Source organism: Coptis chinensis, chromosome 1 (genome assembly GCF_015680905.1).
Source record: "Coptis chinensis isolate HL-2020 chromosome 1, ASM1568090v1, whole genome shotgun sequence".
NCBI classification, from domain to species: domain Eukaryota; kingdom Viridiplantae; phylum Streptophyta; class Magnoliopsida; order Ranunculales; family Ranunculaceae; genus Coptis; species Coptis chinensis.
This window is the reverse complement of record NC_141456.1, coordinates 54,901,323-54,920,789: the sequence shown is the minus strand read 5'-3', so window position 1 is coordinate 54,920,789 and position 19,467 is coordinate 54,901,323. Positions and strand designations below refer to the sequence as shown.

Here is a 19,467-nt window from a genome sequence, read left to right as displayed (position 1 = left end):
ACTCTTCACAAGCAGCTTCTTGAGAAGGAGACTGACTTGAATGTGTTGCAAAAAGCACAAGAAGCTTCGAAATTATCGTATCAAAAAGGGCACTTCGTTCATCTTGCTGCGAAATCATCTTCTGGTTGAGGCTATCAAGTATCAACTGTATGATATATGAAAAATACCCTTCTCAAACAGTAACATTCTTGTCTCATCCATATCGCACCACCCAACTTCTTGACATTTGAGCTGATAAAATTAAAACAATCTACAGTTCTTTTTGTATTTTTTCTTTGTTGTTTATATATATTTTTTGTCTTTCCATTTTTCACTCCGATTTGTTAGTCGTCATAAACCTGTTGCTTTGTCTGCCCAACTTCGGATGGTGGCCAGACTTTATGAACTTCGGATGGTCACTGATAACTACTTTTTTTTTTTTTGGGTGAAGTTGAAGGTACGCCAAGGTGTACCCTGGCCCCCCCTGGCTCCGCCACTGGATCACGTCTATTAGGTAATCCACAGAAACATGCTTTGTAGAATTTCTAAAGTGTTGCAATAGCTCAATTCGTACAGGATTTTTACAACATTTTCTGAAATGTTACAAAAGCCTTTTGTAACATTTCTAAAATGTCCCAATAGCTCTTTTAGGTTGTAGTGAACAGGGATGTAATTTTTTTTTAAAAAATTAAATTATTGTCTCTGCTGGTTCTAGTAATGTTATATGGTGGTCGGTGAATATAGTATAGTAAGACATTCCACTCAGGAAACCTGAATAATGAAACACGTACAATGTCCTTTGATCTATCTGTTGTCTTAATCCGATGAGATATGCAATAATAGACATGATTTGACTTCTAGTGATCCTGAATCTTTTGATAATTTTGAAACATTCTCATCAGTTTACCATCTTGAATTAAAGGAATTCAGAGAAAATTTTACTGCACACTTGACCCTTAATTGTTATGAAGTAGTGTGCCCAGTTAATTGCTTGATTTTGCTTCTGCCTCGACTTCAATTATTAGTGTAAAGGATCATCCTATCGTATCTGCAAGTCTGTTTCAAATCGCATAATACCTCCAAAGTTTACTTAGAACAACATTTATCCTATTGCATAAATGTCTCGTTCTGATTCACTTAGTACTGAGTACAAGGTGATTCGGATTTGAGGAATTCATTGAAAAATAGGATTGAGGGTTGTTCTTGATTCACTTAGTACTGAGTACAAGGAGATTCAGATTTGAGGAATTCATTGAAAAATAGGACTGAGGGCAAGGTATATACTCTCAGGTCCAACAGCTGCAAACCTATGGTTAGGGGTGTCCTTGAAGGGCATTCCTATGCTAGAAATTTCAGTCTTCATATCCCTTTGGCTGAGCCTAGGAAGTTGTCTTTGACTGCATATCTTGCTTTCTATATAGAAAGTGCTTTAGTTAGATTCAGTAATTGCTTTCTTACTAGTAATGGTTTTAAACACCAGTTTGAAGTATAAAATTTCAAATGACAACTAGTCTCATACATGTACTAGAACTTTTATTATGAGACTAATATTTTCTGGAGTTTAATGGCTCTTGGAGTTTAATGGCTCTTGCTCATATGTAGTTTGCTATTGCAAGTTGTTGTGACCTATCTTTCTCTCTTCTTCTCCTGTTCTATTTATAATCCCTCACCTCTCCCTCAGGCCCTCCACCTGTCCCTCCATCTCTCGGTCCATCGATTGCCACGTGGAGGGTTCCCCTACGACCCTAGGGTTTTCCCTTGGCTCGTGTTGGGCACGTGTCCCAATGGTACAACTCCAGGCCAGCTATCCCTTCAGTTCGCGGCTTTCCACTGCCAGTTCACGGTTCTCGGCCTTCACGCTCGACACCTATGTCCGCAGCCCTTCTAGAATGCCTCCCATCCCACCGTATTTCCTATTTCTGGATCCATCATCCGCCGGACCACCGGCCATCATAAATTGGGTCGCTACAATGCCCCCTCTCGAGTTCGCGAACCTCCTGAATGTTTGTGGATTCGAGAACTCATTTTTGCCCGCCTTTTCTCTTGGCTTTTGTTTCACGCTTCATTATTATTCGTACACGTGTCCCACGCGTGCTTGGTTCGGATCGCCTAGTTTCCCGTTCCTCCACGTGTCGCGCATCCTCTGGTTCAACTGACGGCTCCTTGGTTTCTGCTCCCCTTCTTTTACCCTTTGCACTTCAAATTCTGCTCGCTCCCTCTCTCTTCCTCATTTACTTCTCACTCTCCTCCTTCTTTCTCACCAGACGCCATTTTTAACTCCCTATTCTCTTTCTCCACTACCTTCTCTCCTCCTTGCATTCAGCCCTTCCCCCTTTTTAGATTTCTTCTCCCCCTTCATTTCTCCATTCCTTGCTTGCTCAGACGCTCGTTCTTGCCGTTGGATTGACACATCAGGTTGGTAGTCTTTCCTCTTCTCTTTTGCGTTTCCTTTCGTGAACTATTCATCTTCCTTAACTCTCTCCCGATGTCGGATTCCTAATCAGAGGGTCCGACTTCCTCGCGGTCATATGCGGAGGCATCCTCTCCTCCATCAAATACCACCGCGGCCCCCCACCACAGGGTGGCCTTTTAAACTTCCATCGCCTCCCCCACGCTCCCGTCGACCTAACCTAGAAGCGATTAGGGTTGGCTATGGAATACCAGACGATATCCTCCTTGAGCACGTGCCTGACGTGACTCACTTTCCTCATTTAGTTCCCCCCAAACCTGGATGTCTCGTGGCCACGGTTGGTCAAATTGTCTCTGGCTTGTGGTTGCCGCTGTTTCTACTAGATGTCGAAGTATGCAACCACTTCAACATTCCCCCTTGCCAGGGTATAAGAAATTTTTGGCATATCATGTATGCCGCAAACCATTACAACCACCACCATGAGCCCCAAATAGTCCTCTGCGACATAATTTCTCATTACTATATACGCAAAAGCACCAAAGACGTGAGCGTGGGGTACCACTCCTTCTGTGTCCGTCCCGGTAAACAGTCCTTCGTCCTCAAACTCACCACCTCCGACAAAACTTGGCACCACTACCCCCTGTATGTCTCCGGTAATTTCCTGTCCGTGGATATACCCTCTGAAGTGACTCTCAATCATCTCACTTTTCTGCCTCGCAGTGAGTTCGATTAATTACATCTCTTTCTTATGTCGATTGTGCTGCGGACTCACTCATTATCTTTATTTCTCTATTACACAGGTTAGAAGACCGACTCGAAATCCTGCTTTAATGCCGGCGTGACGTCCGCAGTCTTTGGACAGATTCGCAACCTAGGCTCTTCTCAAGCTGAAGTTCTCGGCATAGATCCCTCCCACGGAACCCCCTTATTGACAGACCCCACTTTGCATACCTTGGGTAAATACTTTGCCCCGTTCTACCGTCCACCGCCCCCCAAAGAACGAAAGCCTCGGCCTTCACCTCCTCCACCATCCGGGCCTCATCCTCCCAAGAGTAAGCCTTACAGTCGCGGCTTCACTCGAAAAACAACCAAGTCTCAGGCCCAGGCTCGTGCTCTAGCAGAGATAGTCATAAAATCCACTGCTGACCTTCCTTCTCAGTCTTGCCGATATACCCCCTCTTCCTTCCGCTCCCTTGCTGACTGGGAAGATCAATATATTCCTCCAAATTCCCCTCCTGCCGACTCCCCGCCTTCCCCCATGGATGTCACCAAGATTAGGTTATATATCAATGACTCTGACGATGAAGTAACAGAGGTCCTCACTTCTCAAACTGTCCCAGCCTCAGCTGGTCCCCACATGTCCACGGATCCCTCATCCGAAGAGCCCCCACAAAAGCGCAGCAGATCCTCCCCTCCTGCAAGACCTTCCGCGGTGCCTCACCCCACTTCCCAGATCCAGTGCCCCGGCAAGGAAACCGCTCGATCTCTCCCAGGGTCCGCGACTCCGGAAATTTTCTACCCCACCTTCAAGGTGCGCGGCCATTCTGTCAATGTTGAGGACTCTGCTCTTGAGAATCCTGCTGTGGCCTCTGCTATGTTCTATGGTTCCCATCTCCCACGTGACCTGGCTTATGCAGATATTGGGACCTTTGAACAACATCGCACCTCCCTCTATGCCGGCTGGGAGAAGGTACATCCCTCTTTCCCCACCTTCCACTCTCTGTTCTATCCATTGTTCTGATTGCTCTTTCGTTGCTAGGTGAGGTTGGACATGTCCTACATGATCCGCGACCTTTTCTCCTCCCTGAATACCGTGGAATCTTTAGAGAAGGAGGTTGGCAGTCCCAATGGACTGAGGGCCACCTGTGGCCGCCTCCAAGCCGATCTGACAGCCACGAACATGGCCAAACTTCGAGCTGAGGATGAATTAAGGACTGCAGAAGCTTCACATCAGGACTTCATGGACGGAGTGAATGATCGCTTGAGCAAGCAGCGGGAAGCCCTTGTCCTCCAACATACCGAGAATACCACCGCCCTCCTTCTGCAACACACTCAAGACATGGAGCAACTGTGGATAAGCTTCAAAGCTCAAGCTGACAAGCGTGTGGCCAAGAAGCTCGCTGACAAACATGCACGCTTGATCAAAGAAGGCCGACTCCTCCCAGAAAAACCTCACTCTCCTATGTCAAAAGACCCTGTTGTAACGGTCCCAGTTGCCGCGAACCAGACTGTTTCTGACTCAGTTGATGTTGCTACTCTTAATCTGCTGCCAGAAGACCCTGTACGTGAGGCTACCTCTCCCGCCCAAGCCTCGAGTGCTCTTGAACATTCAACCCTTGTTGAAGACCTACTACCGAACTTAGACTAGCCCCCATGTTGGCTATCTTGTTATTTTGCTAGTTGTTTTGTAACTAACTCACCCGACTATGTATGCCATTGTTATTTTTCCCTTGTGTATTTATTTTGTTTGGAACTGTTTTATTTCCCCGTATTATATGTGTGGTCCCTTTGTTTTAATTATTGTTTTGCCTGAAGTGCTGCTATTCATCCCTTTCCATTTCAACTCTCTCTCCACTTCTCTCTTCTTGCCCCCATATGTGACCCAGGCCTCTCATCCGCGAATATCTCATTTCACTTCGCAAGCACTCATAGACTATGATGTTCGTTGGGGCAGCACAACCTGCCAAAGACACAATTTGAACAGTTTGTCCGCGAAGGGCTCATCCCCCCCGCGGCCTCTCTTTTGGAGTGGCTTCGCCCACCGCTGGGCTTCTCTATTTGCCCCCAGGTGCAGCGTATGCCTTTTTCCCGCGGATGGGTCTTCCTGACCACTGCTCTAATTTGATAAGGACCTCTCATCCTTGAATATCTCTTTCTCCCAAACCGTGTTTAGTATGATTGCTGAATTTACGAATAAGGGCAAAATTTACTTCCCAAAAGTGTCATTGTATTATATATTTACAAACAGCTCCAGTGTGTCGTTATGGATTTTCATTACATTCAAACGTAGAATTTTTTTAACATTCTCACATTTCACGGCTTTTCTAGTACTTTTCCCTCCGCTATCCGCAGCTTGTAAGTGCCAGCTCCTCCTACGTCGACCACTGTATAGGGCCCCTCCCAGTTCGGGCCCAGCTTTCCGTCATTCTCTTTCTTGGTACTATGTTTCACTCGTCGCAGCACGGAATCCCCTATTCTAAACTGTCGCGGCTTGACTTTCTTGTTATACCGTCTCTGAAGGCATCGGTGATATTCCTCTAGTCTGATTCGCGCCGCGTCTCTTCTCTCTTCTGCTAAAGTCATATCCGCTGCTAGTATGCTCTCATTCAATCCTGTTTCCAACGCTCTTGTCCGCGTTGTGGCTGCCACCATTTCCGAGGGGATCACGGCCTCGACTCCGTAAGCTAAAGAGAAGGGAGTTTCCCCGGTTGACGTTCGAGGCGTTGTTCTGTAGGCCCAGAGAACATGACTCAGCTCATCCGCCCACATGCCTTTCTTATCCTCTAGCTTTCTTTTGAGATTGTTCATAATGGTCTTGTTAGAAGATTCCGCTTGCCCGTTGCCTTCTGGATTGTATGGAGCTGAGAACCCTTGTTTCACCTTGTACGCTTTTAAGAACGCCTACACTTTGGATCCTGTGAACTGGGTTCCATTGTCCGCAATGATAATATACGGCAACCCAAATCTACAGCTGATATCCTCCCATAAGAATTTGATCACTTGTGCTTCCTTGACCTGTTGCAGGGATACTGCCTCGATCCATTTGGTGAAATAGTATGTGGCCGCTAACATGAATCTCCTTTTGCCGCTAGCCATGGGCAGCAGACCCACTATATCCATTGCCCACATCGCGAAGGGCCACGGACTAGACACACTATGTAGTGGTTCTGCTGGCGCAAAGATCATCTGAGCAAATCTCTGACATTTATCACACCGCTTAGCATAGTTCATGGCATCCCTCTTCATGTGTAGCCAAAAGTAGCCCTGCGTTAATTATCAATCTGTGCGCCGTTGTTTTGCCCGCCGAATGACTTCCACAATATCCCCCATGTAACTCCGCCAACACCTTTATGGCCAGCTTCGGCCCGAGACACTTCAACAAAGGCCTGTTAAAATTCTTTCGATACAACTCTCCTTCTATTAGTACGTACCTCCGAGAAGTTTGCTCCAATCTCTTTTTCTCCTTTTTATCTGTCACCACGTCCCCAGCCAAAAAACTCTTGATGGGCTTAATCCAACCCCCCTCTTCCTCCTCGGCCTGACATATCTCCGCCCCTTCCTCTTCCACTTCCTCTGTACTAGGTTTCTCCAATCGCTTTATTTTTATCACTCTCTCTTCGAATTCAGGAATTGCAGTGGCCACGTATGCTAAGGCATCGACTTGTCTGTTCTCGCTGCAACCCAGATGTACGAACTTGATCTTTGCAAACCTGGCGGCCCTCTTTTGCAGTACTTTCAAATATTTTACCATCTATGGGCATTGCGCGGCAAACCCCCCATTTGCCTGGCACACTACCAAATTCGAGTCCGAATACACCGTCAGCTCTTTTATCCCCACATCCTCTGCCATTCTCATACCCGCTATTACCGCCTCATACTCTGCCTCATTGTTAGATGCCACGAACCCTAACTTCTTGGTTAACTCCATTCTGTTGTTCTCCGGCATAACCAATACCACTCATATCCCACTGCAAGCGTCTGTGGCTGACCCGTCGGCGAATACTCTCCACCCATTTCTCCGATCCCAGGGGTCTAACCAGTCCTGCTCAATGATTTTCTCCGGCTCCATGATCATCTCTTCTCCCCAAGTGGGATCCTCCGCTGGGAACTCTGCTAAGAATTCTGCCACCACATGCGCCTTCTCCGCTGTCCTGATCTGATATTATATCTCGTAAGAACTCAACATTAATGCCCATTTCAGCATCCTCAGCTCCCAGATTTTTATGCTTTCAACGCTTGCTTTAAAGGCAGATTTGTCACTACCACTACTGAGTGTGCTTCAAAGTATGGTTTTAACTTCAAGGCAGAGAAAACCAATGCCAAGGCGCATACTTTTCGACTATGCTATATCGGGTCTCAGCATCCAGCAATGTTTTACTTTGGAAGTACACCGGCTTTTCTAACTTACCCACAATTCTTACTAGCACCGAGCTAATTGCATACTCCGTGACCCCTAAATACAAGTATAGTTTTTCTCCCTGTTCTGGCCACGACAGCAGAGGGGCCTTACCTAGATAATTCTTCAACTCCTGGAACGCCTCCTCACATTCCGCGGTCCATACAAAATCCGGAGTGCTTCTCAGTAACCGATACAACGGCCTACACTTGTCCGACGACTTTGAGATGAACCTGTTCAAGTCCCTTCCCGCAAGTTTCTGCACCTCTTTGACATCCTGAGGCGACGACATCTCCACCAGGGCTCTTATCTACTCGGGATTGGCCTCAATTCCCCGGTAAGTAACTATGTACCCCAGAAACTTCCTCGTAGTAACGCCGAATGTACACTTCTTTAGGTTAAGCTTTAAATTGTACGACCGCAGTATATTGAACATTTCTTTCAAACCCTCTAAATGTTCTTCCTCTGACATACTCTTCTCCACCATGTCGTCTATGTAAATCTCAATCCCTTTTCATATCTTGTTTTCAAACATTTTCTCCCCTAGCCGCTGAAATGTAGCCCCGACGTTCTTCAATCCAAACGGCATTCTCGTATAGCAATATGTACCGCCTTCTACCACGAAGGCTGTCTTCTCCTGATCTGGCCCATACATGGCGACCTGGTTATATCCCATTGATGCGTCCATGAAAGAAAATATTTTAAACCCCCGCGGTTCTATCCACCAGCTCGTCTACTCTCGGCATGGGGTAGCTATCTTTAAGACATTCTGAATTCACGTCAGTGAATACCTTGCCATTCTTCTTAGGCACCGCGACCACATTTGACAACCAGTCGATGAACGACACCTCTCGTATTATACCTGCCCCCTTCAGCCTCGCGAATTCCTTCAGCGTACTTCGGCCTAATGCCTCGCATCTTCTGTCTTATTGGCTTAGCGTCTTCCCTCATATGTAACTTATGACATGCAAATTCTAGGTCTAATCCGGTGACCTCCTCAATCATCCACGCAAACACATCTTTATTGGTAGACAAAAACTATACTAACTTAACCTTCCATTCCTCAGACAAACTGGAACCTACTGATGTGAACTTCTCCTCATCGCCTTCCCCTAAATTCACTACTTCTATCTCATCCAAGGTCTTCGGTCCCTCTGTCGACTCCGCCGACCCCTCCCCAGCGGTGCATTGTAATTGCTATGTCTGCCTCTTCCTGGAAAGCAAAGTCTCTTCCTCTGAACCGCGGATCAATCTTTTCACTGTACTCTAGTGACTATTTTTTACTGTCACCTGATCCCCACGGACCTCATATATCCTGGTAGGAGTAGGGAATCGGATCACTTGGTAGTATGTAGAAGGGACCGCTGACATCTCATGAATCCACCTCCTTCCCAGGATGGCGTTGTATTGCGAATCGGCATCCACCACTTTGAACCTCGAGAACATTGTAACTGGTCCTGTGGTCACTGGGAGTAGAAGCTCCCCTAAAGGTCATGCTTTAGTTGAACCCATACAAATTTGTCGGTGAGGGCCTCAACTGCTTGCTTTCTATCTTCATTTCCTCCATTGTCCCTCTAAACAGTAAATCCACCGCACTGCCGCAGTCCACTAACACTCTCTTTACCATGTAATTTCCCATCGCCACCGTGATCACCAACGCATCCTCATGTGGGGAATCGATTGCCTAAAGATCCGCGTCGGTGAACATTATGCTTCTCCTTCCATTCGCGGACCAGGGGGTCACCCGCGAATGTCCTGCCGATTCATGGACCTGTTGTATGCTTGCTGCCCGCCGTATCCTATCTCTCCACTAAAGATTACGTTGATCGTTCCTAATATCCTCCCCTGGGTCGGTGCTTGGCTGCTTGCTCTACTTTTTCCTCTTCTGTTATAAACTCCTTCAACAACCCCTTTCCTATCATCCTCTGAATCAACCATTTTAACGCGTAGCAGCCGTCCGTCTCATGGTTATGTATTTGATGATATGCGCAATAGGGTCTGCCTTGCAGCTCCACTGGTTTGGTTCGCGAACCCTCATACCCCTGCAAATTCTGAATCAACGGTAGTATCTCGCTCAACGACTTGTTCAATGGCACTTGTTCTACCTCGCGATAGGAATTTTTGTCTCAACTCTCCCTCCTAGCCTCTTCTTTGCCCCTCTTGGGCCGCGATGAATATCCTCGGTATCCGCTGCCTCCTTTGTCCGATGACTCATATCGCCGATGCCCCTCGCCTTTTTCCAGCGATAACACTGCCTTCCCTGGCCTTCTCACCTCCTTTTGCATGGTGTCTTCGTACCTGATGTACTTCTCCACCCTCGGGTATAGATCCTGTAATGTTGCAATTTCATTCTTGGCTACGGACTCATGTACCCTCGTTCCCGGGCGCAATCCTCTCTCGAAAGCTATCACCGCCGTCCTTTCGTCCAGATTCTCCACTTGCAAGGTCTCTGCCTTGAATCTACACAAGAAGTCCCTCACCGATTCAGCGGACCTTTGTAATTGAACAAGGCTGCGATATCCACAACACGCTTCTTCTGGTGTATAAAATGGTCAATGAACGCCTGCTCTAACTCCTGAAAGCTATTAATACTCTTATAAGGTAATCTGTAATACCAGTCAAATGCTCCCCCTTTTAAGCTTGTCGGGAACATCATACATCTCATCTCGTCATACTGTGGCTCCTGCCACAACGGCATCTGCTGCCGGAAGTGATGAATATGGTCCGCGTGGTCTCCAGTCCCATCATACCTTTCAAACCTTGGCTGGTTGAATCTCTTTGGCACCTCAGACTTCCAGATCGCGTCCGCCAGTGGGTTGCGGTTCAACCCTGCCACCACCTAACTTGCTGCACCTCCCATGCCCTTGGCCTGTTCCAGACTAGCTTTCAGATCGCTGGCAATCATTTCTCTGACTTGCTCCTTGGTGAACCCACCACCGTCTGCTCTTCCGCATCTGTGCCCCATTCCTCTTCTCTCTCTACTCCCGACACCTCCCTTTCCGACTCCTCTATTGTCTCTTTCTCTCTCCTTAACCCCTCATTTTCTTCCCTCAACCTTGTTATCTCCTCATGTAACAACCTTGTTTCCTCCGCCTCTGACATTACTATCTCTTCCCTACCTTGCTCTTCCCCTTCACTCCTCACTGACTCCACATCCATCTCGGTGACCGTCGCCTTTTTCGGTCGGCCCACTCTTCTTTTTGTCGCCATCTCTCTATTTTTCACTCTCGTTCCCCACAGACAACGCCAAATGTTGTGACCTCTCTTTCTCTCCTCCTCTCCTGTTCTATTTATAATCCCTCACCTCTCCCTCAGGCCCTCCACCTATCCATCCATCTCTCGGTCCATCGATTGCCGCGTTGAGGGTTCCCGTACGACCCTAGGGTTTTCTCCTGGCTCGTGTTGGGCACGTATCCCAATGGTACAACTCCAGGCCAGCTATCCCTTCAGTTCGCGGCTTTCCACTGCCAGTTCTCGGTTCTCGGTCTTCACGCTCGACTCCTATGTCTGCGGCCCTTCTAGAATGCCTCCCATCCCACCGTATTTCCTCTTTCTGGATCCATCATGCACCAGACCACCGGCCATCATAAATTGGTTCGCTACACAAGTAAATATATATTCCTCTTTTCCCTGTATTTCTCACTTGTTAGTTGTTAGTTGTACAATGTTTTCCAAGCCATGGATTTTAGATGCTATTGCTCAACCTCATTTATCTCATTTTAATGACTTCTCAATTTATTCAAGCTTTCGTGCTTATATTGGTCCTTCATTCGTTTGCAGGAGGCATAGAAGACTTGCGAGCTGAGGATGAATGCCTTGGAATTGCAGCATGGAAATCCTAATAGGTCCGGGTTTAGGAGCTTGTCTGACAGATAACAAATGTCGATCCTTCTTTCTTAGTTGGTCTACAGCATTTTCTTCTGTTATCATGTTGCAACTCTCTTTTGCCACGTTACTGTTTTTCTATCCAGAGCTTGAATTAGCCCATGTTACTGTTTTACATGTAATTGTCAGATTTTAGAGCTGTGAATCCCTGTGATTTCATAATTGTTGTTTAGACCATTCATATGGGCTATTAACTTTTACACTGCATGGTGTACATTGACTTCGAAATTTGCCTCTGTATTTCTGCCACAATAGAATCTTGATAGCAATTGTTCTACTCTTTCCCAATTACTATTCCGTTTTGCACTACTGCAGTATTGTTCATTTAGTCGTCAACTCTTACAGTGTTGTGCATTATGCTTCTTTCTAGATAGTATTCTCTTCAGTGCTAATAAGTGATTTTCGGCAGGCAATTTGGTAACCTTAGGGAATGCGGATTTACGGTAATAATCTGCTTATACGTGAAATTCATCTCTTATTCCTTTTTCCTGATAATTTAATTTTTTAGCTTGAAGGATTTTGCCATCAAAGATCATTTTCGAACAAACCATAGGAACTAGGTTGTAATTAGAAATGCATGTGTCGTGCAAATCATTCACCAAATTTTCACATTTCGTCATAATGTCCCCCCGTTCAGTTACTCTGATTGTCTGATCAAAGGTAGGCTATAAATGGAAAAAAGAAGATTGATAGCGAACAAGATTGCACGAGTGAAAGAAAGAGCACGTTATAAACAACTGTAGTTGGGACTTCTGAGACTCCCCAAAGAGAGAGAATTGTTGGCACATGATAATGTTGTCTTGCCAAAAATTTGAGAGTACGATTTGAAAATACTGGACTATGTTTCTATCTTGTTACGATCTACCACTCGGGAATATGAGAGTACGATGATTTCAAAGTTTTACATTCTTTATTAGGAGACCAATACATCTATGAACTTAATGTGGTTGCTTTTTTAGACGAATGGATAAAATTCTAGCTGCATATTCAAGAGACAAATATTGGTGAACACGTTGGGAATTCCATATTTTAGCTCCATGACATCAGCTACTCAAACGTCTCAAAGTAAGTGTGTCAGGCGTGTCTAGAAATCTTATGCTTTATGCGACATAGATCATGAAACAACCATCAAAGAATGTTACCGATGAATGGTGGGCTTCGTGCTAGCGTTTCCATTATTCAATATATGCTTGTAATAAAGGGTGCTGTGCGCCTGAAACATAAGTTGGACTGCTGGCTGGGAAGTACAGACTACAAAGAAAGTGCTTATTGCGACAATAGTTTGTTAACTAGTTATGGACCACAATCGTTGCCTCCAGGTCCTCCATACAAAATTGTATGTCCCATAGTTTGTACATAGCCCGCATTCACCATGCCATAGCAATAACTACGATCATCTGTATAAACTTGGAATTCCTTTTCGTCTGGATCTTTGTAAGCAGAAGATGCATCGACAACATGCAGATCTCTAAAATATGCTGCTCGCTTGAAACTTAAAGGATCAACGGGTCTTCGTCCATTTCCCATAGGTGCACTAGGGTGATTAGGTGGTGATGTTACTAGTCCTCCCCAAGCAACGTATAGAGCACCATCGTTCAACTGTGGGAATAATTCCTTTGGCCAATACCCAATTTTTTCTGTCCCTTTGGCCAATAGCCACCAATTAGAAGTAACATTATCCTGCAGCCATAGGTAAATAGTATATTTGTAGTGTTCACAATTTAAGTTAAGAAAGAGCTCAGATATAAAGCTACAAGATAAAAACATTACCCCCTCAATCATACTGTTTCCAAGGATTAAAAAAAATACACACTAATGTGTATATATGACATGCAAATAAGTACCTCCACCTTGGTACTCTCTAAATATGATTAAGGACTTAAGGCTATATGGGAAAAGTTGTAGACGCTACATGGTGTATGCACCATGGTCAGAGAGACTAACAGAGCGCGCAACTGATCAACTGACAAGAAATTTATTTGTGACAGATGATGTAGTAATGTATTTTACTCCTCCCCTATATGAAAAAACTATTATGTATTATATTGTGGAGGATGATGCACATGATTGTATTTATGTAGGTAGAGGTCATTCAAACCTCATAACAATTATTCATTGGCTGGTTCCATTGAATTTGTATTTAGGCGTATTGGTTTCGATATCCATAAGGGGGCTTGCGGCGCCCCTTCTAACTTTGTATAATTACTTTTGGATATCAAATAAAATATATTCATTGGAAAGAAAGTAATAAATAAATAAAAATAAAGTAAAGTAACTCACCCTGTAGATAGAGAGTTCAAGTGTATACTCGTCTCCTTCGTATATAGATATTTGCGTCAATTCAGAATCAACGGGATAGGTTCCGCTCGTTTGTACAAAATGATTACAAAGTGTAGTGAAGCAACTTGTGTTATAACCGTCCCTCTGATGAAGGCACAAATGGAGAAGTGAGTAACAACAGTAATATATATGACTCAAATACACGTATGTAGATAACTTATGTACTTACAGTCGATAATACGAATAGACGAGTATGATTATCCTCATTTAGCTCTGGTGAAACCTATTCATTCAAATTCAAATGCATGACGAGAGCTAATTAGAATACTTCGCTTTTATAGTGGAACACTGTACACATTAGAAAATGGCTATTACAGGGCCTCAACGGAAGAAGAGTTAAAGAGCATTTGAAACTAGATTGTAACTTAATATTAAAAGAATGGTTCAAGAGCATTTGAAACTTGAAACTTTGGCTTCTGATCCAAATGCGCTTTTAAACTTAAAGGATCCATTTGGATAATGAAAATGAGTCTTTTTTTCCACGAATATCAAATGTTAAATGTTGCTTTTATAACTAACATTTGAAATAACCAAAAGATTACGAGTCTTGTAAGGTAAAAAAAAGGAAAAATAATTTCCGTAAAAGAAAAACACTGAACTTAATACGGGAAAGGAGGCAACACGAAAAGTTTTATTTTAGCGAGCTATGTTAAACCAACAAACAAGGAGTGCAACAAACAAGGAGTGCAGTACATTGTTCCATGTAATGTTCCCATAACCAATTAAAGGGCCGTCCGTATATAATGTTTTCATTTAAATATTAGAAGACTAAGGTTAGTAATTTTAATGCTTTTTTTTTTTTTCGATAAAAAGTAATTTTAATGCTTGTACTTTAAGAGTTATACTTATGAGCTAGCAAACCTTAGGGCATCACCAATGCAGGCCCTCAAAATAGAGGGCCACATCACCATTTTAAAGGTTAGGTTGAAGGAGAGACTTGGTATGAAGGACCTCTAAATCATGGGTTCTCCAATGCAACCTTTATAATCAAAATTAAAATCCAAAGGCAATGAACAATCTGGTTTACAATGGACTAGTGGCAAAATTTGTGACCAGAATAATCTTGAGGGTGGGCAGGTGTGGGTTCCGACTCTTAGCAAGAACATTTTATTTATTTCTACAATTCGATTTTGTAACTCAAAACAGTTTAAAAAAAATCAAAGTGCTGGGCGGGGACTCGAACCTAAGAAGTTACCCATTCCAAGAACACATTCTACCAACTACGCTGGGTTTTCACCCATTGTAATGTTTTCAGGCGTAAAAACGGACCGGGCCCTCAATAATGTGATAGAAATAGAGACAGTTTTAAAGGATGATAACTATAGAGGGCTATTGGAGCCCATTTTCGTATTGTTTCTTTAAACCATATACAGGTCCCATTGGTGATGCCCTTAAGACCTACAGTCTATGTATGTGGGCAAACAATATGCCTTCGTAGAGCAAATCTAACATTTTACAAAGTTTTTTTTTATCAAAAACAAAAAGTAATTAGATAGTACATATATTACTTAGAACGACTTACAATCCATCCAGCTTGCAAACCGTTGAGTTGATCACCCCAACCATTTTGAACCCACATTTCCGACATACTTGCTTGATAGAGTTCAACACTTGGATTATGCACGGAGATCAATGATTTGACGCCGTAATGCATTTCAGAAGCATGTTTTGATCTATAAATGACTAACTGCACAACATATACATAGTTGTGTAAGAAAATTTGCGACAACATTTAAAGTGAACATTTTAGTATAAGGAGCCATACAGAACATATAGGTACAATATTGGAAATCTATTTGTTGACCGATGGGACATGGAAGGAATTAAAAACAATTAAGAAACGTACAATAAGTCCAAAAGGCAGGGGGTCATGTTAAATATTCATATAGATAGTTAGATGAGTTACGTCCAAAAATTAGACTTTTGAATACATTTCGGACAAGGTAAGGTTATAAATACCAAAGCTGATTCATTGTGAAGATGATCTCTCTAACCTAAAAAGGAGAAGATGCTCACAATATATTAGTCTATGTTCCTCTTACCCTAAACGTTGTTAAGTGTACGAGAGCCGTGTATAAGAAGTGTGTACAAGTAACCCATCCGATATATACCCTTAGATACAACACTCGTGTAAGAACTTTTGAAGTTCAAATACACACACTCGCACACACAGATATGTATATATAGGGATGAGATCATACAACACTTTTTATATAACATTCTATACAATGGCCTTCATCACAATCTATAAATCTATTTATGACTTAATTTTTTGTAGATGTCATCTTTCCACCATGGAGAACATTCCTGCAAAAAATAGGGCTTGTATATGAACTCTACCACTAAAAGTGGACTTACAAAATGAATTGAGGACTGATTTTTGCCGGAATATTCTTATTATATTGGAGAACACTTATACAAAAAATCAGAACGATTGGGTAAATTGAACCTTATCAAAAGTTATTTCTAAATTATAAAAAAAAAATCTAGATCATTGGATAAGTTCATTAAAGTTTGAACACTTTTTGAAGAGGTTACACATCTTGAAATTGAAATATGCTGATTTTTTGTGAGGATGATATCTATTATGTGAACATCTCCACCAAAAATCAATTTCTAATTCAATGGTTTTAATGGTAGAGTTTTTTTGGAATCACTTTAAGTAGAATTCATATAATCATCCCCATATAGGCGATCGAGCTGAGGGATACATCATTACTTACACCCACACTGCGCCCACATCTATGAGTTCCAAAATGAATTTAGGGTTAATTTTTTTGTTTGTAACAACTAAATTTTCAAAGACCACGAGTAAAATCACTCTCCAGTTTGGATTAAAAAAGATTAAACTGTCGTTGATAATTAAAAACTATCATATCGTACACACAACTTTTGAGCAAAACTATATAGTGATCATAATAATAATATTTGATTTACTGATTAGGTATAAACTTCTATCTACCTATCATTCATCATTTCTTAAAATATAAGGGATTTTTTAACTTACATGTTGACCAGGTACATCAGTTGACGTGGGACGAAAGTTGGCACTATATGATTTCGAAAATGACTTCGCTCTTATAAGATCTTCTTTTTGAGTCCTTCTAATTGGAACTGTTCCTTGTGGACAATCTATTCTTGTCAATGTCGCCATTGATATTTTATCGCTCGATGAAGTTTGACCTCTTTTTCCTTCTGGTATAGAACTAGGTTCCATCTGCACTTAAAAAGTATGAATATATTAATCTGGTTAAAGGGGCACACAGAAAATAAAATTAAAAAAAAATTAAAAAACAATAAAATAACAACAAAATAACATTGCATACCATAAGAATAATGGATTCAAGTTGCACATCAACATAACATCTACTTTAATGTGTTTTCCTATTTGCTAATGATGTATAAACAAAATGTCCAAAAGCGTGAAATGAGGCATAGATGTCACACTGGTCAAGTAAACATGACTTTCAGTAGATGGAAATGGCAGAATAAAGAAGAAGAAAAACACAGTGGATTTCCCATTTTATATTTTTATATAACAATTGTCTTACTATGAATTCATTCATCTACATCAATTTTTATGGCATTCGTTCTCTTGCTCCACCAGAGCTGGATCAATTAAAAGTTCGATTTTTTCTTAACTATTACTCATACATTTTGGTTATATACACGGTATAAGTAAAAGTTATGGTATTCAATATGGACTGCTAATACTATGGCCATAAATTATATTAGTAAATATATAAAAGCTTTAAAACTTAAAAAGAACGTAACAACAATTAAATCCAAGTGCATTATGCATGCAAGAAGGAATCAACTTTTAAACGATTTTAACAAAATTCATGTAATTACAACACACAACCTACAATAGACTAGACTATAGAGAGTGTATATATATATATATATATAGTATATATACACAGGCCAGATATTAGAAATATATACTTATTTTATATATAACAGTTTTGTATGTCTACATGGGATCACAATTTTCTAATTTCAGTATATGTATTTTTTATTTCCCTAAACAAAGTATAATTATCATAATATTGCTTAGCATCATATTCAAAATAAAATTCTTGCAAAAGTGAAAATAGTAATTGATGAGGTTGATGTAACATTAACTTCTTATATAAAAAAAAAATCGATAATAATAATAATTAATTGCAAGGAACTTAGATGGGTGGAAGATAAGATGTGTTTGATTATTTTTTGGTTACTTGGAAGAGCATTTGTCGTTTTATTTAATGTCTAGGAGTCTAATAATTTCTGTCGACATTTCAACACGTATATCTTTGGGATGCCTGCATTCACTATTTTCTTTTCATAAATAAAGATTGGTGTTAGAGGATCAATTAGTTCATACTTGAACTTAAATCGATCAAAGAACGATTTAAATATAGTTATACATAAATATAATGAGGTTCATGTGCTGATGTGCATGATCAAGCTAAAAAACATTAATTTAAATTAAGGATGAATTCGATAAGGGTAAAATGAAGAAAACAACAAAATAAGGGTTATGAGTGGCCGAAATGTAATGGCGCACCATACATCTCGCGCACTATAGATTTAACCATTAATTTATGTATAAAAAAAAAATTGAATATAATATACCTGAATTTCATGATCTTTTAGTAGAGGATGATCTAGTGTTGGTTGTCGTCTTATGTCAATACAATCGTATAAGCCTGATTGGGTCTGATAAATAACAAAACAATCAAATAGTAAGTTTAACCTACTTAGAAAAACTTTCTTATACAAAACTAATAAAAGAAGAAGAAAAAAGCATAACAACAACAACAACTAATAATCTAAAACTAAATCGTAAAATATGAGGATAACAATACCTTCACAGTCTTAATAGGGGTCTTATTGTGAACTTTAAGTTGCCTCTCTAACTCTATATCTTTTTCTCTTGAAATAATTCTTCCACGGCCTTGTACGACATTGTAGTTCACATTAAACAATAAAGCTAAAAATAAAAAGGTAATGAAATCAATCGACACAAAGAACATATTGAATAATCAACTGTTGGTTTTTTTCTTGCACACTATCAATGGAGCCTTGTATATATAGAATAGCATAGATGTCATTTTCTTAACAAGTATTTTGAATTTGTAAAAGGTATGTTTAGGATCATTTAGTAACAAAATATTCACAAAATATACAAGAAAGATATATTTAAAAAGGTTATTTATTTGTATTTTAGAAAGAAAAAATATGATTATTTCCTCTTTTAGTTATATTTTGTAATTAATGTCTCATTTGAAGCAAGAATCAATTTTTGGGGAAGCATCATTTTCAGAAACTTTACTGCTCAAAATTTTATTGCTCTTTAACTATTTTTTTTTATTGAAATTGTTTTGTAATTAAGATCAAGTCTAATTTAAGGGAAACAAATTTTGTAAGCCCAATAATTTATATAAGTATATATGATCCTGACATGAACGTTTTAGGAAAGAAATTATATCAAACAATCTAATGACAAGCTTTAATTTAGTGGCAAAATTAAAAATAGAATGAGAAATTTGTTCAAAAAAAAAAAAAAAAAAAAAAAAAAAAAAAGAAAATGTGGTCAAATTTTTTTTGTGTCATTTTTCAATTTTAATAAATTATCTTGTTTTGAGAATGAGATAATGATCTAAATATTTTTACCAAACAAGTACTTCTATATAAGTCAATAATGAAAATCATAATGGATTATTGGTCATAAAATGGATATTTATAATGGTTG

At 41.0% G+C, this 19,467-nt stretch overlaps 1 protein-coding gene and 1 long non-coding RNA gene across 3 annotated transcripts; one reads left to right on the top strand and one right to left on the bottom strand.

The window, feature by feature from the left end:
• The first annotated feature begins 94 nt into the window (after positions 1-94).
• LOC147524587 (uncharacterized) lies at positions 95-11,667 on the top strand. Of its 2 annotated transcripts, none has more exons than XR_015197029.1 (3): positions 95-147; positions 431-493; positions 11,286-11,667. It is a non-coding gene; the product is annotated as an uncharacterized LOC147524587 (long non-coding RNA). The 2 variants fall into 2 exon arrangements; XR_015197030.1 differs by having other exon boundaries at positions 95-179.
• Positions 11,668-12,450: 783 nt separating this feature from the next.
• LOC147524586 (protein neprosin-like) lies at positions 12,451-18,769 on the bottom strand. Its single transcript, XM_086563514.1, has 7 exons — positions 18,581-18,769; positions 18,348-18,431; positions 16,738-16,947; positions 15,253-15,417; positions 13,900-13,953; positions 13,671-13,814; positions 12,451-13,070 (listed from the first exon to the last, which is right to left on the bottom strand). Exons 1-7 carry the CDS (start codon positions 18,746-18,748, stop codon positions 12,684-12,686), a joined length of 1,212 nt encoding a protein of 403 aa, XP_086419640.1. The 5' UTR covers positions 18,749-18,769; the 3' UTR covers positions 12,451-12,683.
• Positions 18,770-19,467: the final 698 nt, after the last annotated feature.